Source organism: Oncorhynchus mykiss, chromosome 3, assembly GCF_013265735.2.
Source record: "Oncorhynchus mykiss isolate Arlee chromosome 3, USDA_OmykA_1.1, whole genome shotgun sequence".
Taxonomy (NCBI): domain Eukaryota; kingdom Metazoa; phylum Chordata; class Actinopteri; order Salmoniformes; family Salmonidae; genus Oncorhynchus; species Oncorhynchus mykiss.
The window spans coordinates 1,542,379-1,568,199 of record NC_048567.1 but is presented as its reverse complement, the minus strand read 5'-3'; the positions used below and the strand labels follow the sequence as shown (position 1 = coordinate 1,568,199).

Here is a 25,821-nt window from a genome sequence, read left to right as displayed (position 1 = left end):
CTTTGTTGGCTTTTCAGTTGATTAGGGCATTTACAAGAATAATGTTACTGCTCGTGAGGTAGACCATCAGGCTGACTATAGAAGACTAGGCCAAATCCGGGGGAGTTGATGACAATTCTAGCTGTGGTGTGTTCAGTTCAAGACTCTGTCTCTCTGAGGATATTTATGCCCTGCCAATACATGAAATAGTACAGACAGACACAGCACTTTGTCAGCAGCTGCCTGCTGACAGAGTCTTTTCTCTGCTTGATGCAGGTCCACTGCTGTGCAATGTGTTCTCTTCCTTCCTGAGAGAACGTCAACAGAATTTCCGTAACTGTCAGTCTGCTCCCCACCACACACCAACCATCCAATCACTGTCAACGACAGAGGAGACTCCTCTACTCGGGGATGCTGACAAACCCCTGACTCCCAGCCCCATGTCAGACCAACCAGATGCCCTGACACTAACTACAGAGTATTGACTCTGGTCAAAAATGTGTACGCAACCATTTGATGTGAGTTCCTTGGCTGAGTAAATAGCTTGTAGCAGTCAACAGCTTCCATTTTCTCATCTTTATTTTGTTCTCAATAATGCATGTCTGTGTCAAACATGTTTTAATTATGAAATCAGAGAGGAGTTTTGAAATCCTGATATGCGAGTGCATTCACCACCAAAAAGCATTGTGTAATGTTATCACATGCTACCAGTGTACCTACAGCATACAGTACACTCATATTAGCCAAACAAATGGATATTTCATGTGTTTATACACGGTGCAATGGATAATACATTTATACCTGTCATATAAAAGTTGACGTAATATTCAGTCCTTACAGTTATACAGTTACATTAACAAGAACCATCAATATTTCTTTAAAAGCATATACCTTGTCGAGAGTTGACTAATATTTACTTACAGCATGTAGGCTTCATTCACAGTCTCCTTTGGCAAATCGGTTGCATTTTAAACTTGTAAATTACAGTACCACTAACATGCAGATGTAACATTTAGAACAGTCTTGAAATGACATATTTTCATACATCCACTTTTACGTGAGCAACAATATTTTCCTAAGTGTGGGTGAGGTTAAAGGTCGGCCTCCGTTGGCACGGCGACCTATAGCTTGTGGTAAAGAACAGCTTATCCTGAAACGTTCTCTTAAACTACTGAGGGAATACAGGAAGTACTGCAGACTACAACTATAGTGTTCAGTTCTCCACTGAGTGGTGCAGTAGTTCTGCTCCAGTTATATAACAGGCAGGCTGGAGGTATCAAGAGGAGTGCTGCTATAAATACGAGACAGGAAGATGTCCAGAGCTTTCTAGACTGTCATAAGGTTTCCCACCCTAACTATCGGAATTCACTTCCTACCAATTAGCAGCTAAACAAGCTTCCTGTTCTGCAATGAGGAAATGATTTAAGAACATGTAGTAGTAGCAGTAATAATAACAGTTTGCCTGCCTTCACGTGTCATATCTCCCTGCAGACAGTAGTTCACTGAGGTCCTCCTCTTTACCTGGAGGACTGAGGGCACGAGTCATCAACATGTACAGTAAGCACATCTGAGTGAGGAGGGGGGCAGTGTAACAGTCAGTGTGCAGCATAGACTCATTGGTCTCATCTGTGTTCTACAGTGGATATGAGGGAGGATTTCTCTGAAAACATTATGTTAGAGGTTCCTGAGTTAAACCGTGGAAATGTCAATCTAAACTAAAGCAAAGCTTGACCTTGCCCACAATGTCCACATTCTGAACGGCCCTCTTCAACTACAGTACAGTGCCATCAAAAGCTAAGAGCGCACGGGCCTGGCTGTCCAAATGGCACACTATCCCCTATATAGTGCACTACTTTTAACCAGGGCCCATAGGACTCTTGTCACAAGTAGTGCACTACATAGGGAATAGGGTGTCATTTGGGACAACAGCTGTTCAGTTCTACCAGAAGGTGAGGGTTCCCAGTCTATCAGCTTGGCTGCTATTTCCACAGGCAGTCATCTTGGCTTAATGCTACTACTGTACAGTACATAGCTTTACTGTTCTTCTGAAGAGGATCTGACCAAGGCTTCAGATCTGCCTCTTCAGTACAGACTGACCAAGGCTTAAGATCTGCCTCTTCAGTACAGACTGACCAAGGTTTAAGATCTGCCTCTACAGTACAGACTGACCAAGGCTTAAGATCTGCCTCTACAGTACAGACTGACCAAGGCTTAAGATCTGCCTCTTCAGTACAGACTGACCAAGGTTTAAGATCTGCCTCTTCAGTACAGACTGACCAAGGCTTAAGATCTGCCTCTTCAGTACAGACTGACCAAGGTTTAAGATCTGCCTCTACAGTACAGACTGACCAAGGCTTAAGATCTGCCTCTACAGTACAGACTGACCAAGGCTTAAGATCTGCCTCTTCAGTACAGACTGACCAAGGTTTAAGATCTGCCTCTTCAGTACAGACTGACCAAGGCTTAAGATCTGCCTCTTCAGTACAGACTGACCAAGGTTTAAGATCTGCCTCTACAGTACAGACTGACCAAGGCTTAAGATCTGCCTCTACAGTACAGACTGACCAAGGTTTAAGATCTGCCTCTTCAGTACAGACTGACCAAGGCTTAAGATCTGCCTCTTCAGTACAGACTGACCAAGGCTTAAGATCTGCCTCTTCAGTACAGACTGACCAAGGCTTAAGATCTGCCTCTTCAGTACAGACTGACCAAGGCTTCAGTACAGACTGACCAAGGCTCTCAGAATCCTCCTGAATACTGTATAACATGTACTAACATGCCCCTGCTGTCCTGATTAGTACAATTATAACATACAATATACTCCCTACGTACAATTGGAGACGTATACCTACTATATATACACAGTACGAAGCTCATGACAACGATAGTAAGTATTGTGATTGGTTAAATGCCTAGGTAATGACATCTGTGGCCATGGTCTCACAGCAATCTCAGCCTCATGCAAATGCTACAGTACATGACGTCATTGACATTGCAGTAAAATACACAGCACCCTACTTCTGATTGTTCAGACCTGGTTCTCTCTTCTTTAACAGTTCTACGTCGAGGTAAATATGGCTTCCGGCTCCACCCACGAGTCTCTCACTTTCTCAGAGCTTTCCCATTGGCTGTCTTTCCCTTCCTGGCTGTCTCTCATTTGACCGCCTCTCGTTCAGCGGCTGGTCCTATCAGTTGGGCAGAGCCTCTTCAGTCTTGAGTTGAGTTTTATTTAAGACAAAGTGAAATTGTCCAGTGCGAATGGATGAGGGGACGTTTTACCGGCCCCGGCTCCCCTCCTCGGGAGCTACATGGCTTCAGCAGCGATACAACAGAGTTAGTGTGTGTAGTTTTAGTTATTTTGTCAGGCTTAGTCCAGTTTGTCAACACTTCCTTTTTGAGTCTCTTGTTTGCAGTGTTGTTGTTGATCTTTTATTTGCATTACCGTCATCCTATTCAGTACCAAAGCAAACGAGACAAGAAGGATCCCACTGCTGTGTCCAGGGTCCTCCTCATGTGAAATACTTGCAGTTTGTAGAGTCAATGACACAGTACGGAGTGCATCTGAGACGACCATAAGACCTGGGAATCAAGAAGAATTAGAACCCTCTGTCAACTAATCATGACAATGGCAGACAGTTACTGCTTCATAGGGAACACAAAGTTATGAGGTTACGTACAGTAAGATATGGAAAGCAGACAAGAATGGATCAAGCCAGTAAGCCTACTAACCCTGGGAGATATGAGTTGCATGTCTGATAGCCAAAGTCCTTTCCATCACATTCCTCGGCCCCGTCGTAGCGATAACCATCTCCACAGTAAGCATGTTTACACTCTGAGGAGGAAGGGATGGAGAGAGAAACAGAGGGGGAGAAAAATAGAGACACGCGGAGAGAGAAAGACACAGAGAGACAGGGAGAGATCAATAGCCATTCAAACCAGACCGGTGCTTCTGTGTGTCATCAATAGCATTATCATTTAACAAGTGCATTTATCCAAATCAACTTCCCATGCGGTAACTGAACCCACAACAAACAGAACCATCAGCAGAACCAAACCACGAATCTGGTTCATCCACTCTGATAACATGACTTACTGACGCAGCCGTCGGTGACAATCCTATTCCCGTCGTCACATTCCTCCCCATTGGGAATCTGAACGATCCCGTCGCCACAGTAACCCTCCTGTTCCGGAGCGTTCTCCGTAGACTGGAACGGCGTCAGCTGGAAGAAAGAAGTCTTTTACAGAGATTAGAAACTAAAACTAACAAAATGAAATAAAACTGTAACTTAAAGACGAACCTTGCCAGGCTGTAAGGCTGTATACTGTAAGCACTTAGACATATCCCGTTTAGAAGATAGTGTATCAAGTGAGGTACCTGAATGGGCAGCCATCCGCTGGTGTCTTTGAAGTAAAGCGATCTCTGGTCTTTCCGGAAGGCTAGGGCATTGTCCGTATGAAGACGATCTAGTTCTTCTTGATTGTTTACCACAAATATCTGTACGAGAAACAACAAAATACATTCTGGGTGAGACACAATAAAGACTAATTCGGCCTATTAAGTGCCTTAGCTGAGGCAAGTTTCTGATTCGCAATAAATGTTGATCATGTGTTACTTGTGTTGCCTGCTCACCGCCGGCACTTTGGCGTAGTCGCTCCTGGAACTATGTTCATCAAACTGTGGACTCTTCACACTAATGGAGTTACAGCTGCAAGGTCCAGGAAGACCTGGTAGCCCCCTCTCACCTTTCGTTCCAACCACGTAGAGTCCTGAACAAGAAATAAACATTTAGATCATATATTATCAATGTAGGCATATGTATAAAAAGTGATGTACACATGAAACCATCTCTATATCACAGAGTACCACATTCAGAGACAGCCATGAGCGAGGTCACAGGGACTATATGTTATAAATACCTCTGCTGAAATGCACTGTCCTGGCCCCCTCGTCTATCTATGAAGTTGGTAAAGCAATCAACTTAATTTGCGCAGACACCTGAACAAGACACCGGCTGTCACAGTTTAATTACATGGTGACATAATGTTTGTAAATATGTAAGGAGCTTCTTGGCCCACTATGAATTTGTTTTAAGGACATGATGTCATGGCTTTAGCATCCGTCCCATCCCCGATCCCCCCGCCACCCCCCTCATGGTATCTGTTACACCTCAGGAGGGGGAGAGAGGGGCGGTGATCAGGTTCCTCTGAAGCTAAATTAGCTCTCTGGTGTTACCTCCTGCTGTGTTTTAATGTCTGCTTCCTTTTGCTGATGCTGCACGGGGGGCTGCCTGCCTGAAGCTTCTCACACCCATCCCTGAAGCTTCTCAGACCCATACCTGAAGCTTCTCACACCCATCCCTGAAGCTTCTCAGACCCATACCTGAAGCTTCTCACACCCATCCCTGAAGCTTCTCAGACCCATCCCTGAAGCTTCTCACACTCATCCCTGAAGCTTCTCACACCCATCCCTGAAGCTTCTCACACCCATCCCTGAAGATTCTCACACTCATCCCTGAAGCTTCTCACACCCATCCCTGAAGCTTCTCACACCCATCCCTGAAGCTTCTCACACTGACAGGACCTCATATTAAACCTCAAAATGTACTTTCCAGTGAGATTCTCCATGTTGCCTTTCTTTTAATTACAGGACAAAGTTTTAATAATCTAGGTCTGAGAAACTAGCCTTCAGAGTCCAGAAAATGGGCAGAGCCTCCAACAAAGAACATACCAATCACTCTAAATCTGACTCGATGTTCTTCCCTGGAATTCATCCAGGTACACACTCAGCCTGCATATCACAGACTGGCAACAGATTAGCATGTTAGCCCAGCCACACTCCCTAGCCCTACAGCGGTCTCTAAAAAAGCAAAGCTCAGATGGGAGAGCTGATGGAGGTAGAGTCCTTACCTGAGGCTGGGAGACCTGGGGGACCAGGGTGGCCTGGGGGCCCCTGAGGACCTGCTGGACCTAGAGGGCCGATAATCCCATTGTCGCCCTTCCCTCCCTGTTTAATCAGACAAGAAAAATACCACATGTAAAAACATTGACAGACAAACATATGGTAAACCTTTAGTGGTCGAAACATGTCACCACATCATAGTGATTTGAAGTTACAGTATGTTGCTCAAAGAGGGCAGCAGGTAGCATAGTGGTTAGAGCGTTGGACTAGTAATCGAAAGGTTGCTAGATCAAATCCCCGAGCTGACAAGGTCAAAATCTGTTGTTCTGCCCCTGAACAAGGCAGTTAACCCACTGTTTCTAGGCTGTCATTGAAAATAAGAATTTGTTCTTAACTGACTTCCCTAGTTAAATAAAGGTAAAAAACCTTTTTTAATCACAGCTTCTAACAGCATATGATATTAAGTAATTAAGTAAGATCCTAATACAGTATATCTCTCACCTGTTTAATAAACAAAACACCTCTTTAATACAGCATCTCTCACCTGTTTAATACAGCATCTCTCACCTGTTTAATACAGCATCTCTCACCTGTTTAATACAGCATCTCTCACCTGTTTAATACAGTCTCTCTCACCTGTTTAATACAGTATCTCTCTCACCTGTTTAATACAGTATCTCTCTCACCTGTTTAATACAGCATCTCTCTCACCTGTTTAATACAGCATCTCTCTCACCTGTTTAATACAGTATCTCTCTCACCTGTTTAATACAGTATCTCTCTCACCTGTTTAATACAGCATCTCTCTCACCTGTTTAATACAGCATCTCTCACCTGTTTAATACAGTATCTCTCTCACCTGTTTAATACAGTATCTCTCTCACCTGTTTAATACAGCATCTCTCTCACCTGTTTAATACAGCATCTCTCACCTGTTTAATACAGTATCTCTCTCACCTGTTTAATACAGTATCTCTCTCACCTGTTTAATACAGCATCTCTCTCACCTGTTTAATACAGCATCTCTCACCTGTTTAATACAGCATCTCTCTCACCTGTTTAATACAGCATCTCTCACCTGTTTAATACAGCATCTCTCACCTGTTTAATACAGTATCTCTCACCTGTTTAATACAGTCTCTCTCACCTGTTTAATACAGTATCTCTCACCTGTTTAATACAGTATCTCTCTCACCTGTTTAATACAGTATCTCTCTCACCTGTTTAATACAGCATCTCTCTCACCTGTTTAATACAGCATCTCTCACCTGTTTAATACAGCATCTCTCTCACCTGTTTAATACAGCATCTCTCACCTGTTTAATACAGCATCTCTCACCTGTTTAATATAGTATCTCTCACCTGTTTAATACAGTCTCTCTCACCTGTTTAATACAGTCTCTCTCACCTGTTTAATACAGTATCTCTCTCACCTGTTTAATACAGCATCTCTCTCACCTGTTTAATAAACAAAACACCTCTTTAATACAGCATCTCTCACCTGTTTAATAAACAAAACACCTCTTTAATACAGCATCTCTCACCTGTTTAATACAGCATCTCTCACCTGTTTAATACAGTATCTCTCTCACCTGTTTAATAAACAAAACACCTCTTTAATACAGCATCTCTCACCTGTTTAATAAAGCATCTCTCACCTGTTTAATACAGTATCTCTCTCACCTGTTTAATACAGTATCTCTCTCACCTGTTTAATACAGTATCTCTCACCTGTTTAATACAGTATCTCTCTCACCTGTTTAATACAGTATCTCTCTCACCTGTTTAATACAGTATCTCTCTCACCTGTTTAATACAGCATCTCTCTCACCTGTTTAATACAGCATCTCTCTCACCTGTTTAATACAGTATCTCTCTCACCTGTTTAATACAGTATCTCTCTCACTTGTTTAATACAGTATCTCTCACCTGTTTAATAAACAAAACACCTCTTTAATACAGCATCTCTCACCTGTTTAATACAGCATCTCTCACCTGTTTAATACAGTATCTCTCTCACCTGTTTAATACAGTATCTCTCACCTCTTTAATACAGCATCTCTCACCTGTTTAATACAGCATCTCTCTCACCTGTTTAATACAGTATCTCTCTCACCTGTTTAATACAGTATCTCTCTCACTTGTTTAATACAGTATCTCTCACCTGTTTAATAAACAAAACACCTCTTTAATACAGCATCTCTCACCTGTTTAATACAGCATCTCTCACCTGTTTAATACAGTATCTCTCTCACCTGTTTAATACAGTATCTCTCTCACCTGTTTAATACAGTATCTCTCACCTGTTTAATACAGCATCTCTCTCACCTGTTTAATACAGCATCTCTCTCACCTGTTTAATACAGTATCTCTCTCACCTGTTTAATACAGTATCTCTCACCTGTTTAATACAGTATCTCTCTCACCTGTTTAATACAGTATCTCTCACCTGTGTAATACAGCATCTCTCACCTGTTTAATGCAGTATCTCTCACCTGTTTAATACAGTCTCTCTCACCTGTTTAATACAGTATCTCTCTCACCTGTTTAATACAGTATCTCTCTCACCTGTTTAATACAGTATCTCTCTCACCTGTTTAATACAGTATCTCTCTCACCTGTTTAATACAGTATCCCTCTCACCTGTTTAATACAGTTTCTCTCTCACCTGTTTAATACAGCATCTCTCTCACCTGTTTAATACAGTATCTCTCTCACCTGTTTAATACAGTATCTCTCTCACCTGTTTAATACAGTTTCTCTCTCACCTGTTTAATACAGTATCTCTCTCACCTGTTTAATACAGTATCTCTCTCACCTGTACAGTATACAGTACAGGTGAGTATATAATACAGTATATCTCACCTGTTTAATACAGTATATCTCTCACCTGTTTAATACAGTATATCTCTCACCTGTTTAATACAGTATATCTCACCTGTTTAATACAGTATATCTCACCTGTTTACTAATCAGGTATATCTCTCACCTGTTTTCTACAGTAACTCTCTCACCTGTTTAATACAGTATCTCTCTCACCTGTTTAATACAGTTTCTCTCACCTGCTTACTAATAAATAATATCTCTCACCTGTTTACTAATCAGGTATATCTCTCACCTGTTTACTAATAAAGTATATCTCTCACCTGTTTACTAATAAAGTATATCTCTCACCTGTTTACTAATCAGGTATATCTCTCACCTGTTTACTAATAAGATATATCTCTCACCTGTTTACTAATAAAGTATATCTCTCACCTGTTTACTAATAAAGTATATCTCTCACCTGTTTACTAATAAAGTATATCTCTCACCTGTTTACTAATAAAGTATATCTCTCACCTGTTTACTAATAAAGTATATCTCTCACCTGTTTGCCCCTCTTCCCTGGTCTGCCCGTCGGTCCTCTATTCCCTGAGATTCCAGGTTCTCCCTTTGGACCCATTTCCCCCTGAGGACATAAACCACAGCACTCCATCAACAACAACATATGCCGGTACGTCATATAAATAACTGTGGTCCAGTTTAGAATTGTGTTCTTCAGTTATTATGGAGGGCCAGTTGATTCTGGTTCTATCCTGTTGTTCAATGAGCCTCCACTACACGTCACCCACAATGACCTCCTCCTGCTCCTTCTCCCCTTCCTCCAGCTCCTCCACATCAACCCCAGCAGCCGATAAACATCAGATCATGTAACAAGATGTATGTCTCACTTCTGTCCAAGCATTCCAGGGAAGCCCATTGTGCCCTTGTCTCCCTTCATCCCTCTCTCACTACGGTCACCACGGGAACCCTGATGAGACAGACAGGAGACAAAACAACTGTAAACAAAACATCCATAAACACACTGAAAACACACACATGTTGTTGAACCAACCCAGAGGAACTAAAATATGGTTTGTAATGTAATAGAATAAAAGAAAGCAGTCAAAAACATTTGAAGTAATCACCCACCTTTTCTCCTTTGTATCCAGGTAAACCCTAGGAAGGAAGATCAGAAGTCTGAAGTATAGAAATTATGAATAACATGATGGTTGAAATCAGACAATTTTCTCAGTGAAGGATGAAGGTTCACAGACCTTAGGTCCAAGAGGTCCTCTTGCTCCAGGTATTCCCATCAATCCACCATCTCCCTTCTCCCCCTGCCAGACACAAACGCACGCGTGCACACACACACGGCTCTGACAACACAGTTTTCATCTACCTTTACAAATAATATCATACAGATGTGGTATCTTAATTTTGATCACTCTGTCGCAGAGAATTTTCCTGCACCATAGGAAATTCAAATGAGCCTCATGATTTACATAAATTCACTGAAAACCCACAGTTCTCTTTCCCTTACTAGATTTTACTGCTAATATATAACCTGCTGTGGCCTATCAAAACTACAGTCCATTCTCATTAGAAATGATCACTTAAAAAAAAAAATCTAATCCTCCTGCTGCAAGATTATTTTACTCCTGCGACTAAACTGGTCAAATTAAGATCTAACACCTGTAGGTACAGGAACACACATATCTTATTGCATAATTTGTGTTCTATCATTTTTTTTCCCATACTATGATACGGTATAATATCATATTGACATTTGGGCACCATGAAATAGGACTTACTCACCTTGGGCCCATTTGGTCCTGGCCACCCGGCTGGTCCCTGGCGCCCCGGGAGACCTGGAGGCCCCGTCCGACCCTGGTGGGCCACAACATAATTTCTTTAGCACAGGGTTCCCAAATTGATTTTTTTTGCGTGGGTGACCCCTTATGTGATAGCAAATTCATCAGGGACAACCTCATAATATCAGAACACAAGTCCTACTTCAGAGTGGACTTTAACTAGCATAGAAGCAGTTTTACTATGACTTCAAGTCTTGGGTTCCAGGAAATACATCTTTAAAGGCCCCTTTTAGCGTCAGAGAAGAAATGCTCATTACCTGGAATTCTACACATTTTGCCTTTGGGCATAGAGGCCATTTTGCCATTTTAAAGTTGATTTCTTGCAATTCTAGTACCAGTGTAAATTTTGCCAACAACAACTACAGTGGGGCAAAAAAGTATTTAGTCAGCCCCAATTGTGCAAGTTCTCCCACTTAAAAATATGAGAGGCCTGTAATTTTCATCATAGGTACACTTCAACTATGACAGACAAAATTAGAAAAAAATAATCCAGAAAATCACATTGTAGGATTTTTAATGAATTTATTTGTAAATGATGGTGGGAAATAAGTATTTGGTCAATAACAAAAGTTTCTCAATACTTTGTTATATACCTTTTGTTGACAATGACAGAGGTCAAACGTTTTCTGTAAGTCTTCACAAGATTTTCACACACTGTTGCTGGTATTTTGGCCCATTGCTCCATGCAGATCTCCTCTAGAGCAGTGATGTTTTGTGGCTGTTGCTGGGCAACACGGACTTTCAACTCCTTTCAAAGATTTTCTATGGGGTTGAGATCTGGACTCCTTCGTTGCCCGGGCGGTGTGTTTGGGATCATTGTCATGCTGAAAGACCCAGCCACATTTCATCTTCAATGCCCTTGCTGATGGAAGGAGGTTTTCACTCAAAATCTCACGATACATGGCCCCATTTATTCTTTCCTTTATCAGTCGTCCTGGTCCCTTTGCAGAAAAACAGCCCTAAAGCATGATGTTTCCACCCCATGCTTCACAGTAGTTATGGTGTTCTTTGGATGCAACTCAGCATTCTTTGTCCTCCAAACACGACGAGTTGAGTTTTTACCAAAAAAGTTCTATTTTGGTTTCATCTGACCATATGACATTCTCCCAATCTTCTTCTGGATCATCCAAATGCTCTCTAGCAAACTTCAGACAGGCCTGGACATGTACTGGCTTAAGCAGGGGGACACGTCTGGCACTGCAGGATTTGAGTCCCTGGCGGCGTAGTGTGTTACTGATGGTAGGCTTTGTTACTTTGGTCCCAGCTCTCTGCAGGTCATTCACTAGGTCCCCCCGTGTGGTTCTGGGATTTTTGCTCTCCGTTCTTGTGATCATTTTGACCCCACGGGGTGAGATCTTGCGTGGAGCCTCAGATCGAGGGAGATTATCAGTGGTCTTGTATGTCTTCCATTTCCTAATAATTGCTCCCACAGTTGATTTCTTCAAACCAAGCTGGTTACCTATTGCAGATTCAGTCTTCCCAGTCTGGTGTAGGTCTACAATTTTGTAGCTTTTTGGTCTTGGCCATAGTGGAGTTTGGAGTGTGACTGTTGGGGTTGTGGACAGGTGTCTTTTATACTGATAACAAGTTCAAACAGGTGCCATTAATACAGGTAACGAGTGGAGGACAGAGGAGCCTCTTAAAGAAGAATATACAGGTCTGTGAGAGCCAGAAATCTTGCTTGTTTGTAGGTGACCAAATACTTATTTTCCACCATAATTTGCAAATAAATTCATTAAAAATCCAACAATGTGATTTTTCTGGATTTTTTTCTCATTTTGTCTGTCATAGTTGAAGTGTACCTATGATGAAAATTACAGGCTTCTCTCATCTTTTTAAGTGGGGGAACTTGCACAATTGGTGGCTGACTAAATACTTTTTTGCCCCACTGTATGCCAAAAAAATACTTGACAACTTATTTTTCCTGACTAAAGCTATGATAATGAGACGCTCTGGAAAAAAACGATAACTGTAACTTGATTTTAGTTGATAAAAATGTGACCAGATGAGAATTCCACACGGGACTAATGGACATTTCATTTGACATGAAGCTCCTTTTCATCTGTTTTGTCCAATCAGAAGTCAGGATATTTCATGCAACCCTCTCATTGGCAGAGTTGACATCTTTCAGTTGCGCGATCTGATTTATCTGATCTGTCCGACTCTCCCACAAAGCTCCCAGGTGGTCTCTTCAGTCCATCTTTTGAACGGATGTGAAGCCAAGACACTTCACTTGTAACTAACCTCAACCAGAAACAATCATGTTTATTCTCTTTCTTACTTTCATGTAGGGAAGTTCTGTTTGATATCATCAGAAGCTCTATTTTCCCATACAATAATATTTCTGGAATTTCTGGAAAGCTAAAATTCTCCCCTTCAATGAAACAATTGTTATTTACCCCTTCAACAGTCACGATGGGGAGAAAATCAGAGCTGTACATTTTATTTACCTGTAGCCCAGCCTTTATGGTTAATTATGGCTGGCTTTGGTTACAATCTGCCACAATATCAATGTGGCTAAATTATACCAGGGACAGTAGGCCTAGTGGGACAAGGCCACCTGAATGTAATCTACACCTTCATTAGGTTGATATACACTGAGCGTACCAAACATTAAGAACACCTTCCTAATATTGAGTTGCATCCCCTTTTGCCCTCAGAACAGTCTCAATTTGTCATGGTATGGAGTCTACAAGTTGTCCAAAGTGTTCCACAGGGATGCTGGCCCATGTTGACTCCTATGTTTCCCACAGTTGTGTCAAGTTGGCTGGATATCCTCTGCGTGGTGGACCATTCTTGAAACACACAGGAAACTATTGAGAGTGAAAAACCCAGCAGCATTGCAGTTCTTGACACAAACCGGTGCGCCTGGCACCTACTACCATACCCCATTCAAAGGCACTTAAATCTATTGTCTTGCCCATTCACCCTCTGAATGGCACACATACAACATCCATGTCCCAATTGTCTCAAGGCTTAAAAATACTTATTTTAACCTGTCTCCTCCCCTTCATCTACACTGACTGAAGTGGATTTAACAAATAACATCAATAAGGGATCATAGCGTTCACCTGGATTCACCTGGTCAGTCTACGTTATGGAAATAACACTCTCTTCAAACAATAGCATGGTATTATTTCACTGTAATAGCTACTGTAAATTGGACAGTGCAGTTAGATTAACAAGAATTTAAGCTTTCTGCCAATATCAGATATGTCTATGTTCTGGGAAATGTTCTTGTTACTTACAACCTCAGGCTAATGTGACTAGCCTACGTTAGCTCAACCTTCCGGAGGGGAACTCACCAATCCTGTAGAGGTTATGGAAAGAGCATAATGTTTTGTCCACTCAGTGTAAATTGTTATTATGTTGTTTGAGTGTCATTTCTATATAGCCGACACTTTCTCTTTCTGAACTTCTGACAAGAGTGGAATGGATGTGGCTTCGTGAAAATGGCCACATGAGCAGCTGCCTCTCACCGATTTGACAGCTCTAACAGAGTTACAACCTCTGACACCGCCAAAACATCAGCTATGCGGGTGTCGGATGTCGCCTGTTAACACTTAATCTGATTAAATCTAGGTCTAAGACTAAAACAGGTGACCAAATTAGTTCTACCCATTTTGCCATGGACACAGAGAAAATGTTGCCGTTTAGGCATAAATTACAGTGCCATTATGTTCAAACAACATTTTGGGGAATACAAGAAGAATTTAGTTAAAGAAGTGTATAATTGATGGAGAACTGTGGATATCTATATACCGATGAACCTCCCAGTCCCAGGCTGTGCATCTAAGGTTTAACAGAAATTGTGGTTGAATAATATATTGTATTGTATTGCACCCTCTAGTCTAAACACTTTTCACAGATCCCTTCTGCAAAATGTGTTTAATCGGTTGTTGGTAGCAATATTATTACAAAATATATTGTATTAATGAATGTATTATCATTGTTAAAAAAATAAGAATCATGCCGCAGACCCCCTGCAGTACCTCCACTTTGGAAATGCCTGATTTAGCAGATTTTTTACAGTTATCACACAGTAATGGTTGGAGCAGACTTTTTACAGTTATCACACAGTAATGGTTGGAGCAGACTTTTTACAGTTATCACACAGTAATGGTTGGAGCAGACTTTTTACAGTTATCACACCGTACTGGTTGGAGCAGACTTTTTACAGTTATCACACCGTACTGGTTGGAGCAGACTTTTTACAGTTATCACACAGTAATGGTTGGAGCAGACTTTTACAGTTATCACACAGTAATGGTTGGAGCAGACTTTTTAATATATTTTTTTACCCCTTTTTCTCCCCAATTTCATGGTATCCATTGTTGTAGTAGCTACTCCCGTACGGGCTCGGGAGAGACGAAGGCTGAATGTCATGCGTCCTCCGATACACAACCCAACCAGCCGTACTGCTTCTTAATACAGCGCGCATCCAACCCGGAAGCCAGCCACACCAATGTGTCGGAGGCTACACCGTGCACCTGGCAACCTTGGCTAGTGCGCACTGCGCCCGGCCCGCCACAGGAGTCGCTGGTGCGCGATGAGACAAGGAGATCCCTACCGACCAATCCCTCCCTAACCCGGACGACGCTAGGCCAATTGTGCGTCGCCCCACGGACCTCCCGGTCGCGGCCGGTTACGACAGAGCCTGGGCGCGAAACCCAGGGACTCTGATGGCACAGCTGGCGCTGCAGTACAGCACCCTTAACCACTGCGCCACCCGGGAGGCCGGAGCAGACTTTTTACAGTTATCCACAGTAATGGTTGGAGCATACTTTGTGGAATGGTATCAAATACATCAAACACATGCTTCCATGGTTTCCATGTGTTTGATGCCATTCCATTTGTGGCGTTCCGGACGTTATTATGAGCCGTCCTCCCCTCAGCAGCCTCCTGTGTACGGTACATAGGGTATGTGTGGGAATAGCTGAGCCATATCAGAACTGTTAGAACACTACTTTAACCAGACCAGAAGTTCTGAACTGACTAGAAAAACACAGGGCATGAAGACTGCCGTATACAAAGAAATTACCAGCTGACCTGGCATCATTTAAATAAAGAAAAATAAGTATTGAATGAATCAGCAGCTATCCATGTAGCTTGTAGTGTACAGTATAATATTTCCATGTGTAATATCATAGACGTAGCATATAGCAGGAGTTACAAACATGATTGTTCTGAATAGTTACAGAGAATTCCATAAGCCGATCGGGATGTTGACATGACAACCTGTGTTCTGTATTTACCCTGGTCCGCCATGTGGAGAGAGAGAAGGACTTTAACAAGGTCTGTCACTCTGTCCGCTTTAATTAAATGATAGGCCGTATATATAGAACAGGAAGGCCCTCTGCTTGTGGGAAATAAAATGATTTATGGTCTGGCTCGAGCACTAAGCTAAATTGCACTGCAATGCTGCTTCTGTACACAGCCAGCCCTGCAGCTCAGACAGAGCAGGGCAGTGACTGAGGACACGTTCCAATGGCACCCTATTCTCTATATAGCGCACTACTTTTGACCATGGGTCCTGGTCAAAAGTAGTCAACTATAAAGGGAATAGGGTGCCATTTGGGACGCATTGTGAAGCTCTCCCAACGGAACTGTTTTAATACATAACTGCAGCCACCAATTGATTAGACCACACTTCTCTTCTGACAGGTCTCACTCTTCCCCTGTCCCTCCGACAATCTTCTATTTTCTATGCTATACATCTCTATGTGAAGGTGCTGTAACGCTGCACCCTCCTGAACAGGGCCCAGTGAATCTGGATAGGTTTCAGGAGCTAACAGGGTGACCATAAGTTCCCCATCTGTTAGAGGAGACATGGGACGGGGTGGGAGGTTTATCCACTCTCCTCTACAACTCAGCAGAATGATTCTATGCATCTTCTATCTCAGCGGCTCTCTCTGTGTCCTAGCTGTACTGGCATCGTGTCAAGGTTGTGCTGCTTGTCTTTCTCTCTCTGTGTCCTAGCTGTCCTGGCATCGTGTAAAGGTTGTGCTGCTTGTCTTGCTCTCTCTGTGTCCTAGCTGTCCTGGCATCGTGTCAAGGTTGTGCTGCTTGTCTTTCTCTCTCTGTGTCCTAGCTGTCCTGGCATCGTGTACAGGTTGTGCTGCTTGTCTTGCTCTCTCTGTGTCCTAGCTGTTCTGGCATCGTGTACAGGTTGTGCTGCTTGTCTTTCTCCTCTGTGTCCTAGCTGTCCTGGCATCGTGTCAAGGTTGTGCTGCTTGTCTTGCTCTCTCTGTGTCCTAGCTGTCCTGGCATCATATCAAGGTTGTGCTGCTTGTCTTTCTCTCTCTGTGTCCTAGCTGTCCTGGCATCGGTCAAGGGTTGTGCTGCTTGTCTTGCTCTCTCTGTGTCCTAGCTATCCTGGCATCGTATCAAGGTTGTGCTGCTTGTATTTCTCTCTCTGTGTCCTAGCTGTCCGGGCATCGTGTCAAGGTTGTGCTGCTTGTCTTGCTCTCTCTGTGTCCCAGCTGTTCTGGCATTGTGTACAGGTTGTGCTTCTTGTCTTTCTCTCTCTGTGTCCTAGCTGTCCTGGCATCGTGTCAAGGTTGTGTTGCTTGTCTTTCTCTCTCTGTGTCCTAGCTGTCCTGGCATTGTGTCAAGGTTGTGTTGCTTGTCTTTCTCTCTCTGTGTCCCAGCTGTCCTGGCATTGTGTCAAGGTTGTGCTGCTTGTCTTGCTCTCTCTGTGTCCTAGCTGTCCTGGCATCGTGTCAAGGTTGTGCTGCTTGTCTTTCTCTCTCTGTGTCCTAGCTGTCCTGGCATCGTGTCAAGGTGGTGCTGCTTGTCTTGCTCTCTCTGTGTCCCAGCTGTTCTGGCATTGTGTACAGGTTGTGCTTCTTGTCTTTCTCTCTCTGTGTCCTAGCTGTCCTGGCATCGTGTAAAGGTTGTGCTGCTTGTCTTTCTCTCTCTGTGTCCCAGCTGTCCTGGCATCGTGTAAAGGTTTGTGCTGCTTGTCTTGCTCTCTCTGTGTCCTAGCTGTCCTGGCATCGTGTAAAGGTTGTGCTGCTTGTCTTGCTCTCTCTGTGTCCTAGCTGTTCTGGCATCGTGTACAGGTTGTGCTGCTTGTATTTCTCTCTCTGTGTCCCAGCTGTCCTGGCATCGTGTAAAGGTTGTGCTGCTTGTCTTGCTCTCTCTGTGTCCTAGCTGTTCTGGCATCGTGTACAAGTTGTGCTACTTGTCTTTCTCTCTCTGTGTCCTAGCTGTCCTGGCATTGTGTCAAGGTTGTGCTGCTTGTCTTTCTCTCTCTGTGTCCTAGCTGTTCTGGCATTGTGTACAGGTTGTGCTGCTTGTCTTTCTCTCTCTGTGTCCTAGCTGTCCTGGCATCGTGTCAAGGTTGTGCTGCTTGTCTTGCTCTCTCTGTGTCCTAGCTGTCCTGGCATCATATCAAGGTTGTGCTGCTTGTCTTTCTCTCTCTGTGTCCTAGCTGTCCTGGCATCGTGTCAAGGTTGTGCTGCTTGTCTTGCTCTCTCTGTGTCCTAGCTATCCTGGCATCGTATCAAGGTTGTGCTGCTTGTATTTCTCTCTCTGTGTCCTAGCTGTCCGGGCATCGTGTCAAGGTTGTGCTGCTTGTCTTGCTCTCTCTGTGTCCCAGCTGTTCTGCATTGTGTACAGGTTGTGCTTCTTGTCTTTCTCTCTCTGTGTCCTAGCTGTCCTGGCATCGTGTCAAGGTTGTGTTGCTTGTCTTTCTCTCTCTGTGTCCTAGCTGTCCTGGCATTGTGTCAGGTTGTGTTGCTTGTCTTTCTCTCTCTGTGTCCCAGCTGTCCTGGCATTGTGTCAAGGTTGTGCTGTTTGTCTTGCTCTCTCTGTGTCCTAGCTGTCCTGGCATCGTGTCAAGGTTGTGCTGGCTTGTCTTTCTCTCTCTGTGTCCTAGCTGTCCTGGCATCGTGTCAAGGTGGTGCTGCTTGTCTTGCTCTCTCTGTGTCCCAGCTGTCCTGGCATCGTGTAAAGGTTGTGCTGCTTGTCTTGCTCTCTCTGTGTCCTAGCTGTCCTGGCATCGTGTAAAGGTTGTGCTGCTTGTCTTGCTCTCTCTGTGTCCTAGCTGTTCTGGCATCGTGTACAGGTTGTGCTGCTTGTATTTCTCTCTCTGTGTCCCAGCTGTCCTGGCATCGTGTAAAGGTTGTGCTGCTTGTCTTTCTCTCTCTGTGTCCTAGCTGTCCTGGCATCGTGTCAAGGTTGTGCTGCTTGTCTTGCTCTCTCTGTGTCCTAGCTGTCCTGGCATCATATCAAGGTTGTGCTGCTTGTCTTTCTCTCTCTGTGTCCTAGCTGTCCTGGCATCGTGTCAAGGTTGTGCTGCTTGTCTTGCTCTCTCTGTGTCCTAGCTATCCTGGCATCGTATCAAGGTTGTGCTGCTTGTATTTCTCTCTCTGTGTCCTAGCTGTCCGGGCATCGTGTCAAGGTTGTGCTGCTTGTCTTGCTCTCTCTGTGTCCCAGCTGTTCTGGCATTGTGTACAGGTTGTGCTTCTTGTCTTCTCTCTCTGTGTCCTAGCTGTCCTGGCATCGTGTCAAGGTTGTGTTGCTTGTCTTTCTCTCTCTGTGTCCTAGCTGTCCTGGCATTGTGTCAAGGTTGTGTTGCTTGTCTTTCTCTCTCTGTGTCCCAGCTGTCCTGCATTGTGTCAAGGTTGTGCTGCTTGTCTTGCTCTCTCTGTGTCCTAGCTGTCCTGGCATCGTGTCAAGGTTGTGCTGCTTGTCTTTCTCTCTCTGTGTCCTAGCTGTCCTGGCATCGTGTCAGGTGGTGCTGCTTGTCTTGCTCTCTCTGTGTCCCAGCTGTTCTGGCATTGTGTACAGGTTGTGCTTCTTGTCTTTCTCTCTCTGTGTCCTAGCTGTCCTGGCATCGTGTAAAGGTTGTGCTGCTTGTCTTTCTCTCTCTGTGTCCCAGCTGTCCTGGCATCGTGTAAAGGTTGTGCTGCTTGTCTTGCTCTCTCTGTGTCCTAGCTGTCCTGGCATCGTGTAAAGGTTGTGCTGCTTGTCTTGCTCTCTCTGTGTCCTAGCTGTTCTGGCATCGTGTACAGGTTGTGCTGCTTGTATTTCTCTCTCTGTGTCCCAGCTGTCCTGGCATCGTGTAAAGGTTGTGCTGCTTGTCTTGCTCTCTCTGTGTCCTAGCTGTTCTGGCATCGTGTACAAGTTGTGCTACTTGTCTTTCTCTCTCTGTGTCCTAGCTGTCCTGGCATTGTGTCAAGGTTGTGCTGCTTGTCTTTCTCTCTCTGTGTCCTAGCTGTTCTGGCATTGTGTACGGGTTGTGCTGCTTGTCTTTCTCTCTCTGTGTCCTAGCTGTTCTGGCATCGTGTACAGGTTGTGCTGCTTGTCTTTCTCTCTCTGTGTCCCTAGCTGTCCTGGCATCGTGTCAAGGTTGTGCTGCTTGTCTTGCTCTCTCTGTGTCCTAGCTGTTCTGGCATCGTATCAAGGTTGTGCTGCTTGTCTTTCTCTCTCTGTGTCCTAGCTGTCCTGGAGTCGTGTAAAGGTTGTGCTGCTTGTCTTGCTCTCTCTGTGTCCTAGCTATCCTGGCATCGTATCAAGGTTGTGCTGCTTGTCTTTCTCTCTCTGTGTCCTAGCTGTCCTGGCTTCGTGTACAGGTTGTGCTGCTTGTCGTTCTCTCTCTGTGTCCTAGCTGTCCTGGCATCGTGTCAAGGTTGTGCTGCTTGTCTTTCTCTCTCTGTGTCCCAGCTGTCCTGGCATCGTGTCAAGGTTGTGCTGCTTGTCTTGCTCTCTCTGTGTCCTAGCTATCCTGGCATCGTATCAAGGTTGTGCTGCTTGTCTTTCTCTCTTTGTGTCTAGCTGTCCTGGCATCGTGTCAAGGTTGTGCTGGCTTGTCTTGCTCTCTCTGTGTCCCAGCTGTCCTGGCATCTTGTACAGATTGTGCTGCTTGTCTTTCTCTCTCTGTGTCCTAGCTGTCCTGGCATCGTGTCAAGGTTGTGCTGCTTGTCTTTCTCTCTCTGTGTCCTAGCTGTCCTGGCATTGTGTAAAGGTTGTGCTGCTTGTCTTGCTCTCTCTGTGTCCTAGCTGTCCTGGCATCGTGTCAAGGTTGTGCTGCTTGTCTTTCTCTCTCTGTGTCCTAGCTGTCCTGGCATCGTGTCAAGGTTGTGCTGCTTGTCTTTCTCTCTCTGTGTCCTAGCTGTCCTGGATCTTGTAAAGGTTGTGCTTCTTGTCTTGCTCTCTCTGTGTCCTAGCTGTCCTGGCATCGTGTCAAGGTGGTGCTGCTTGTCTTGCTCTCTCTGTGTCCTAGCTGTCCTGGCATCGTGTAAAGGTTTGTGCTGCTTGTCTTTCTCTCTCTCTGTATCCTAGCTGTCCTGGCATCGTGTCAAGGTTGTGCTGCTTGTCTTGCTCTCTCTGTGTCCTAGCGTCCTGGCATCGTGGTACAGGTTGTGCTGCTTGTCTTTTCTGAATGTCATAATGCTCATAACCAGGCAGTGGGCGGACAGACGGGCGGCGGGGACGTGAGTTACAGCCCACCAGACAGACTGAGGAGGGACTGGATCTCATTTTTCAGCAAATCCACTTAGCAGAGCTAATAGAATGATCAATGGGTGCTCTCACCTTTTGTCCAGGTCGTCCCAGTTCTCCCTGGCAACAAGATCGTTGGATGGAGGTGGAGAGAGAGAGCGAAGAAGAGAGACAAAGAGACAGACAGAGATATAACTACTGATTTTTTATACAAGGCCTTTCCGCTTCGTATAATGGTAGTTTTCAATCATTCACTAAACATCTAATGCAAAAACAACTGTTTATAAATTACACTTACCTTTTCACCTTTTGGTCCCGTCAGACCTGGTAGCCCAGCTGGACCCTGTAGAAGGTCAACAATAATCAGATATCTAACCAATCAGAACATGGGCTTTTTCTGTCTTTATGCCATCAACTGATTATTTACAATCCCAGTAATATTCTAAATATTATTCCCTTCACAATGTCATGTGAAATAAAATTAATGAGTAGGTACAGGATCCATACGGACACCAAATGTGTTTTGTTGTTAGCTTCCTTAGCAGTCAGCTAACTCCGGTGCCATACTGTATAGGCTAAATTGTGTATGAATACAGATGTGAAAAACAAATCTGAAGAGTTTACCAATCATGCTCTCCTCTCCCTGACAGAATGCCATCTAGGCAAGTGGCCATTTATAGGACTCTGGAATTACTATAGGATCTTCTGCATTACAACACCACCACCACCCTCCACACAGCAACACCACCACCACCCTCCACACAGCACACACCACCACCCTCCACACAGCAACAACACCACCCACCCTCCACACATCAGACAACACCACCCACCCTCCACACAGACAACAACACCACCACCCTCCACACAGCACACACCCACCCACCCTCCACACAGCAACACCACCACCACCTCCACACAGCAACACCACCACCACCCTCCCACACAGCACCGAAACACCACCCACCCTCCACACAGCAACCACCACCACCACCCTCCACACGAGCAACAACACCACCCACCCTCCACACAGCCACACCACCACCCACCCTCCACACAGCAACAACACCACCACCCACCCTCCACACAGCAACAACACCACCACCCACCCTCCACACAGCAACAACACCACCACCCACCCTCCACACAGCAACAACACCACCACCCACCCTCCACACAGCAACAACACCACCACCCACCCTCCACACAGCAACAACACCACCACCCACCCTCCACACAATAACACCACCACCACCCCCCCACACAGTACCATCACCACCCACCCTCCACACAGCAACACCACCACCCACCAACCCTCCACACAGCACCACCACCCACCCACCCTCCACACAGCAACATCACCACCCACCCTCCACACAGCAACACCACCACCCACCCTCCACACAGCAACAACACCACCACCCACCCAACACCACCACCCACCAACCCTCCACACAGCACCACCACCCACCCACCCTCCACACAGCAACATCACCACCCACCCTCCACACAGCAACACCACCACCCACCCTCCACACAGCAACACCACCACCACCCTCCACACAGAAACACACCACCACCCACCCTCCACACAGCAACAACACCACCCCCACCCTCCACACAGCAACAACACCACCACCCACCCTCCACACAGCAACAACACCACCCCCACCCTCCACACAGCAACAACACCACCACCCACCCTCCACACAATAACACCACCACCCACCCTCCACACAGCAACACCACCACCCACCCTCCACACAGCAACACCACCCAACCTGGTGGGCGATACAGGAATTGACTCCCTCCACTCAATATGTCTTTCCATGCAGACTGTTTGGGTTGTTTCTAAGAATGGTGTGTGGAGGGACGGAGAGTCGTGGCAGTCAGTGGAAAAAGTCTATTTGCGTCGTGTCTAAATGTGGAGCATTAATGTGTTGCAGAGCTCCATGTAATCCCCATTCCTGTCCCCGTCCCGTCTCCGTCCCTGTCCCCGTCTCCGTCTCCATCTCCTTCCCAGTCTCTGTCCCTGTCCCGTCCCTGTCCCCGTCTCTGTCCCTGTCTCCGTCCATGTCCCCGTCCCTGTCCCCGTCTCCGTCCCTGTCCCCGTCCCTGTCTCTGTCCCTCTCTGTCCCTGTCCCTGTCTCCGTCCCCGTCTCTGTCCCTGTCTCTGTCCCCGTCCCCGTCCCCGTCCCTGTCTCTGTCTCTGTCTCTGTCCCTGTCCCTGTCCCCATCTCTGTCCCTGTCTCTGTCCCTGTCTCTGTCCCCGTCCCCGTCTTCGTCCCCGTCTCCATCCCCGTCCCTGTCCCCATCTCCGTCCCCGTCCCTGTCCCTAGCTCTAGAGGAACAAGAGGAAGGAAGGAGAAGGAACTCACATGGGTCTCAGATGGTAAAGAGCTGATAGAGGTCTATAGAGGACTTAGCCAACCCCCCAACACCTGTCTACCACCATTACTGACAAGTAAGGAAGCCCAGGCAACTAACCATTGTCTCCACCTGATAAACCCTGATGAAATACTCTTCCAAATATCTGCATTATAACCGTATTATAACTGTATGGGCCATTATCGGGCTTAAAAAAGATATATTGAATTGATGAAGCCAGTGGGATGACAACATTAACAGAGACATTTGGGGGTGATAGGTTTACCTACCTGAGGACCGGGGGTCCGTTGGGGCCAGGGGGTCCTGGGACACAGCTGGGCCCTTTCAGCTCCGTCCCTGTATCTGGATCTGGTCTGTGATCACCTCCCTTACTGGTCTCCTCATTCTAAACCAATCAAACAAAAACACTCTTCCATTCAATCAGTGCTCTATTTTATAATAAAATGATCAGTAGCCGTTTGTGGTACTGAAGTACAATTACAGTGCAGTTAAGATTGTGGATCACTTATGCTCACTACTTGCCAATCAAAATGACAGCTGTGTGTCATGTCATCTGTCAATTTGAATTTCAGATTCTACACAATTATTCAGTGTCAACTCCTGCTCATCACCCCTCTTGAGTTTACAGTCCAGGCTCGAGACTGAGGGTTGTATCTCTGGGAAAGGGAAGGGGAATACCTAGTCAGTTGTACAACTGAATGCATTCAACTGAAATGTGTCTTCTGCATTTAATCCAACCCCTCTGAATTAGAGAATTAGAGAGGTGCGGGGGGGCTGCCTTAATCAACATCCACGTCATCGGCGCCCGGGGAACAGCAGCTGCCTTGCTCAGGGCCAGAACGACAGAGGACCCTCTAACAGGATAGACAGAGTCGTATCTCTGAGAGGACCATCTAACAGACATAGTTGTATCTCTGAGAGGACCCTCTAACAGACAGAGTTGTATCTCTGAGAGGACCCTCTAACAGGATATACAGAGTTGTATCTCTGAGAGGACCATCTAACAGACATAGTTGTATCTCTGAGAGGACCCTCTAACAGGATATACAGAGTTGTATCTCTGAGAGGACCATCTATGGTCGTATCACCTCATCAACCCTGATCTGCAGTCAGCACTGTTGGGAGACCAGTTAATCCATTGCTTCCTGCACACACCTACTCTATCATCAGAAATCCCTACTGCTCTTAGTCAGTGGCGGAGGAGGGCAAGAGTGAGGCTAAGTCAGAAATGACACACTGTTCCCTATACATTATAGTCCACTACTTTTGACCACAGCCCTATCAAATGTAGTACGCTAAATAGGGAATAGGGTGCCATTTGGAACGTAGCCAGGGAGTGAGGGTTGGACAGCACCCAAGGACAAATAAACAATCATACACCTGTCAAACGGGCAAGTCACATGACATTGGACTCACATGACCACCGGGGTGCCACAGTGAGGGAGGAGGAGGGAATAGGGGGGGGGGGGTGGACTCTGTAAACAGCAGGGTTGAATTTCCTCTGCTGGTCCACGGCAGGTTGTTGTTGGAGAGCTGAGGAAAGTAGTGGACAGTATGGTAAGTCAGTCACATGGGAAATAAATACACACCGACCCTGCAGAGGATGCCCTTGTAATAGACATATTTCATTTGTTTGTCATGTTGACATCAGTGGGAAATTAAATGAATAGAGTCCGTGTCAAAACTAGTTGAAGGGGCTTAAAGAAAACTCAATGTTGGCTTATTTCTAACAGCATCAGAGTGGATGGTAAGGTGTGTAATAGAATCTGTATGTTACTGCATCCTGCAGAGGCAGAGAACAAACACCTCACTAACAAGCCACGAAGGAAAAGCTCCTGCATAGGGGCATTGGCAAAGAAGTGGTGTTGCAGCTGCCAAGTTAAAATCCACTCAATCAGCAGATCCTCCCCTTCACAAAAAACATCAGCTGAACTGAAAGTAATCTGTAAATGTATCCAAATGTACAGTTGTGGCCAAAAGTTTTGAGAATGACACAAATATTAATTTTCAAAGGCTGCTGCCTCATTTTGAATGATGGCAATTTGCATATACTCCAGAATGTTATGAAGAGTGATCAGATGAATTGCAATTAATTGCAAAGTGCCATGCAAATGAACTGAATCCCCAAAAAACATTTCCACTGCATTTCAGCCCTGCCACAAAAGGATCAGCTGACATGTCAGCGATTCTCTCGTTAACGCAGGTGTGAGTGTTGACGAGGACAAGGCTGGAGATCACTCTGTCATGCTGATTGAGTTTGAATAACAGACTGGAAGCTTCAAAAGGAGGGTGGTGCTTAGAATCATTGCTCTTCCTCTGTCAATCATGGTTACCTGCAAGGAAACACGTGCCGTCATCATTGCTTTGCAAAAAAAGGGCTTCACAGGCAAGGTTATGGTTGCCAGTAAGATTGCACCTAAATCAACCATT

General features: G+C 45.2%; 1 protein-coding gene across 1 annotated transcript; it reads right to left on the bottom strand.

The window, feature by feature from the left end:
* Positions 1–540: 540 nt before the first annotated feature.
* Positions 541–22,943, bottom strand: LOC118964346 (acetylcholinesterase collagenic tail peptide-like). Its single transcript, XM_036975421.1, has 14 exons — positions 22,760–22,943; positions 21,302–21,346; positions 21,097–21,123; positions 10,499–10,570; positions 9,958–10,020; positions 9,833–9,859; positions 9,592–9,671; positions 9,249–9,408; positions 5,887–5,983; positions 4,610–4,746; positions 4,355–4,474; positions 4,073–4,199; positions 3,709–3,811; positions 541–3,558 (listed from the first exon to the last, which is right to left on the bottom strand). The coding sequence occupies exons 1-14, from the start codon at positions 22,832–22,834 to the stop codon at positions 3,489–3,491; spliced, it is 1,203 nt and encodes a 400-aa protein (XP_036831316.1). The 5' UTR covers positions 22,835–22,943; the 3' UTR covers positions 541–3,488.
* Between the last annotated feature and the right edge of the window lie 2,878 nt (positions 22,944–25,821).